The 4,742-nt window shown below is 34.0% G+C and overlaps 1 protein-coding gene across 1 annotated transcript; it reads left to right on the plus strand.

Moving 5' to 3' along the window:
* Window positions 1–1,376: 1,376 nt before the first annotated feature.
* Window positions 1,377–1,916, plus strand: LOC110032269. Its single transcript, XM_020735843.1, has one exon. It carries the CDS (start codon window positions 1,377–1,379, stop codon window positions 1,914–1,916), a length of 540 nt encoding a protein of 179 aa, XP_020591502.1.
* Window positions 1,917–4,742: the final 2,826 nt, after the last annotated feature.

Raw genomic sequence — 4,742 nt, forward strand, 5'->3', positions numbered from 1 at the left:
GTATGATGTCAATTTTAAGTGATTTAATTAAAAAAGGGATAGAAGTCCTTATGAATGATTTTTTGTGTTTGAATCTTCATTGGAAATATGTCTAAATCATTTAAAAAAAGTAAATCATTTATAAAAAGTTCTAGAACGTTGTGAAAAGACAAATCTAGTATTAAACTATGAAAAATGTCAATTCATGGTTGTAGAAGGAATTGTGTTTGGGCATAAAATTTCAGAAAATGGCATGGAAGTAGATCCAGAAAAAATTCAAGTAATATCTAACTTACCTCCACCTACTACTGTAAGAGGAGTTAGAGCTTTTTATGACATGCTGTTTTTACAGGTGATATACCAAAGATTTTTCAAAATTTGCAAAGCCTTTATGCCAACCTTTGGAAAAAGATACAAAGTTTGATTTCAATCAAGAGTGCCTTAATGCCTTTGAAACATTGAAGGAAAAATTGGTCACTGCTCCTATAATCGTTTCACCTGATTGGGAGAAATTGTTCAAATTAATGTGTGATGCAAGTGATTATGCGATTGGAGCTATCTTAGGGCATAGATATGATAAAATTCTTAAAGTTATATACTACGCTAGTAAAACTCTCAATGATGCTCAAATTAAATATACCACTACTAAAAAAGAGCTATTAGCCATTGTTTATGTTTTTGATAAATTTAGATCTTATCTAATTGGAGCTAAATGTGTTGTGCACATTGACCACTTGGCTATAAAGTATCTGATGCAGAAGAAGGATGCAAAATCAAGATTAATTATATGGGTATTTTTGATGCAAGAATTTGATTTTATAATAGTCGATAGGAAAGGAACCAATAATCAAATTGATGATCATTTATCTAGACTGGAATAGGAATAAACATCTGATCTTATAAAAGAAATTAATGAAACTTTTCCTGATGAAGTTAAAGGATGAGAAATACCATAGTATGTTGATATTGTAACTGCATTGTCAGTGGTACTTACCATATGAGATGACAAAATAATAAGAAAAGAAGTTTATCCATGATGCAAAATTTTATTTTTGGGATGACCCAAATTTGTACAAATAATACACATATTTGGTTATGAAGAGATGTGTACATTATGAAGAAATTTAAGGAACTATCCAAAAATGTCATGATTCTGAATTTGGAGGTCATTTTGGGATTGATAGAACTTCTCACAAAATTTTACAATCTGGATTTTATTGGCCTACTATATTTAGAGATGTTAATTTATATATTGAAACATGTGATCAATGTCAGCGAGTAGGTAATATTTCAAAAAGAAATGAAATGCCTCTAAATTTTTCTTTAGAAGTTGAAATCTTTGATGTTTGAGGATTAGATTTTATGAGACCATTTCTCCCTCCACTTTGGTGAGAATCATGGATGTCACCGGCGATGACCTTGATCTCCTCCTTTTCCTGGGAGGAGACAAAGTACCAGAAACACCTGTTGGCTCTCCTGCATCCTCCGACCGGCAGTTCTACGTATATGTATCTGATGATGGATCACCAAGGAGGCCCAGGGCCAGTGACATGTCAGTCTTCCGGGAAGCTGTTAGGGATTACCTCGATTCGGAGCCAACTGTTCTGGAGGTCCACCATTCCAATAAGAAATCCAAGGGGAAGACACGGCAAGTGGAGATTGAGAGATTTTTTGGTATCAAAATTTGGAATCAGCATGTATCGTCCGTTGAGCTAAGCAATCGCTTCTCTGATGTGAGATTTGTTCGGATGTCAGCCATCAGGACTTTATTGTCCACTCTTTCTGGTAGCTGCGCAATAGTTGGACTGTTGACAGAGAAGGGAGAGGAAAAAATGAGCTCTTCTGAGAAGAGCTATTGTATATGGAAAATGAGGTGTTTGGATAAGACAAATGCCTCTGTTTTTTTTGTTTTGCGATGCCTACAAGATGAACTATAAGGAGAGGGTTGGGACCGTTTTTGCCCTTTTTAACTCAAATGTTCGCAAGGAAGATGCTGGAAAAGGGTTTTCGTTGAGCTTGTACTCAGTTAGTCAAATTTTAAGGATAGGGACATCGACAGACTATGGTATCTGTAATGGTAAAAGGAAAGATGGAAAGGCTTGTACAATGGTGATAAACAAAAATAAGATGTCTTATTGCAAGTATCATTCATCAAATGCTTCCAAAAATTATACCACTGCACGTGCTGAACTAAAGGGTGGGAACTTAAAATTGGCATTCAGACCCCAAGGAGAGGGTGTTTATATTATTAACCCCCAAGTGAAGCAATCTAATTGAGCAACTTCATTGCAACAAGTAAAGTTTATGTCTGTAGATGGACTTAGAAAAGTTCAAAGTACTACAGATAAAATAACAACCAATAGGCATTCTCTGGGAATACGATTCCTCAATAAACTAACAAAAGTCAAGACTGAACTAAAACTACCTGAGAAACAAACTCTGAAGCAAAATGAAATAAAAGCCCACTCAGGAAAAAGGCCTGCTGTAGCTACAAAGCTGCCATCAAATCTGACACTAAAAAATGGAACAAAGTCTAAAAGGAAAAAAAACTATCAATCTTCTGCGAACATGATAGAGGTTGAAATTATCAGCTCAGATGAAGATCGATGACTGATTTTACAACACTTTTATTCTGCAATTGGTCTATGGATAAAGAAAAGATGAAGCTTTCAGTGCCATTGATATGTTTTGACACTGTGGTCATGGTTTTTGTTTGCATTCTTTATCCATAAGGGAAATGCACCATCGATTTGTGTAATCTAAAGCTCTTATAGCTGTCATCAGTATTTTAGATTCCTGTTTGTGTTTGTTCTAAAATTTATGTATTTGTATTTGAAGTAATTGCTTTACCTCGAAGTGATGCTTGAAGTGTTTTTAATCAAAAATATTTTTACAAGATATGAAATGCCGAGAATAATCATTACTGATAGAGGATCTCACTTTCGGAACAAAAGAATGAGGATCTCACTTTTAGAATAGACGCATTAGAAAAATTTGTGGAAAATATAATATTATACATAGAATTGCAACTGTTTATCATCCCCAGACTAGTGATCTAGCAGAAGTATCAAATCATGAAATTAAGAAAATTTTACAAAAAACTGTAAATTCTAATAAAATAGATTAGTCTGCTAGATTAGATGCTGCATTATAGGTTTATAGGACAGCTTATAAGACACCTATAGGAATGTCGCCACATAGATTGCTTTTTGGAAAGACTTGTCACTTACAAATAGAATTGGAACATAAAGCTTATTAGGCGATTAAAGAGTTTAATTTTAATTTGAAAGATGCTGGTGAGAAAAGATTTTTGCAATTGAATGAGCTTGAAGAGATTGAGAATGAATCTTTTGATAATGCTAGAATATATAAGGATAAAATGAAAGAATGACATGATTGAAAGACAATAAAAAAGGAATTTGAGCCTGGGCAGGAATTTTTATTACACAATACAATATTGAGATTATTTTCTGAAAAACTGAAGTCTAAATGCATAGGGTCATTCACAATTGTAAAAGTCAATCTCTATAGAGTTATTAATATTGATGATTCCAAGACTGAAAATTTATTTAAAGTGAATGGGCACAGACTGAAATCATATTTTGACGGTCAAAGATAAATTTTTAAATTGACTGTAATTTTGGATCACCCAGAGTAAAGACAAGTAATGTCGAGCTGACAAAATTAAACCAAGTGCTTTATGGGAGGCAACCCATATTTTTGTTTGTTTCTATTGTTTATCTGTTCTTTTTATGCTTTCTTTATGAATTATGTCTATTCGGGAGTATATATATATATATAGGGGAAAACAAAGGGAAAGCCACAATTTATCAAATCCAATGGCTTCCCACTCTAAAGATACCACTAGATATTGAATTTTCAACAGGAGGAAGTTCAAAAGTTTCGATGCGCAGAAGTTATATTACTTTATTATTGTGAAGAAGAGACTAATCAAGGAGCGAGGCTTTGTCAATCAAGGATTCAACACAACGTATACTCGAGTGGAGGAGATTATTGCATAAATATGTTGGGAAGTACTTTGCTATACCACTGTCGTTGTAGTAGTTTCTGTGGTGAAGGAGTTTTACGCTAATCTTTTATGGAATTAACCAAGGAGTCATCTATGTTTGAGGCAGGTGAGTACATTTTACTCCTTTAAGGATAAATGACATGCTTATGATTGAAAGCATTCCTATTTGTCACTATGCAAATTTTGTCCCTACGAGAGATAATATGGATGAACTTTATCAGATGAAGATGCAAACTGGGAGACCAAAAATAACAGATATGTAAGTTTTCTTCATCATTATTGAATCCTACATTGAAGGCGTGGCATTTCTTTAATGCATCAAAACTACTTCCTACTCTGAAAATCAGAAAAGTGTGAAGGAAAGTGCGATTTTGAATTACTGTATTTAAACCGGAAGACCAATTGATATTGGTGCTTTAGTAGTAAAGTCTGTTTTGGGTTTAATCATCAATGGATTGACTTCTAGACTAGAACAACCATCTAACATATTCCTACAGTGTAGCTAGTCGCAAGTGTCTCATGAATGTTGGGAGAAAGTGCTTTTTGACCTCACTTTTGGTTGAGGTCTAGAAATTTCTTTAATAGCCTAGGTCTAGCCTTAGGACTTTCCTACTGACTAGTCTTAGAAAACTAGAGAAGGTACCCTCACCATTAGAAACTCAAAACTCTTCTCTTTACTCAACTTGAAGTTACACATATTGGTCCTAACCTCTAGCACTTAGTAGGTAAGATC

Source organism: Phalaenopsis equestris, unplaced genomic scaffold (genome assembly GCF_001263595.1).
Source record: "Phalaenopsis equestris unplaced genomic scaffold, ASM126359v1 Scaffold000903, whole genome shotgun sequence".
NCBI lineage: Eukaryota > Viridiplantae > Streptophyta > Magnoliopsida > Asparagales > Orchidaceae > Phalaenopsis > Phalaenopsis equestris.

What these genes read in the sequence shown, in the direction of transcription:
- LOC110032269 (XM_020735843.1), top strand. Translation starts at nt 1,377, where the DNA reads ATGGATGTCACCGGCGATGACCTTGATCTCCTCCTTTTCCTGGGAGGA.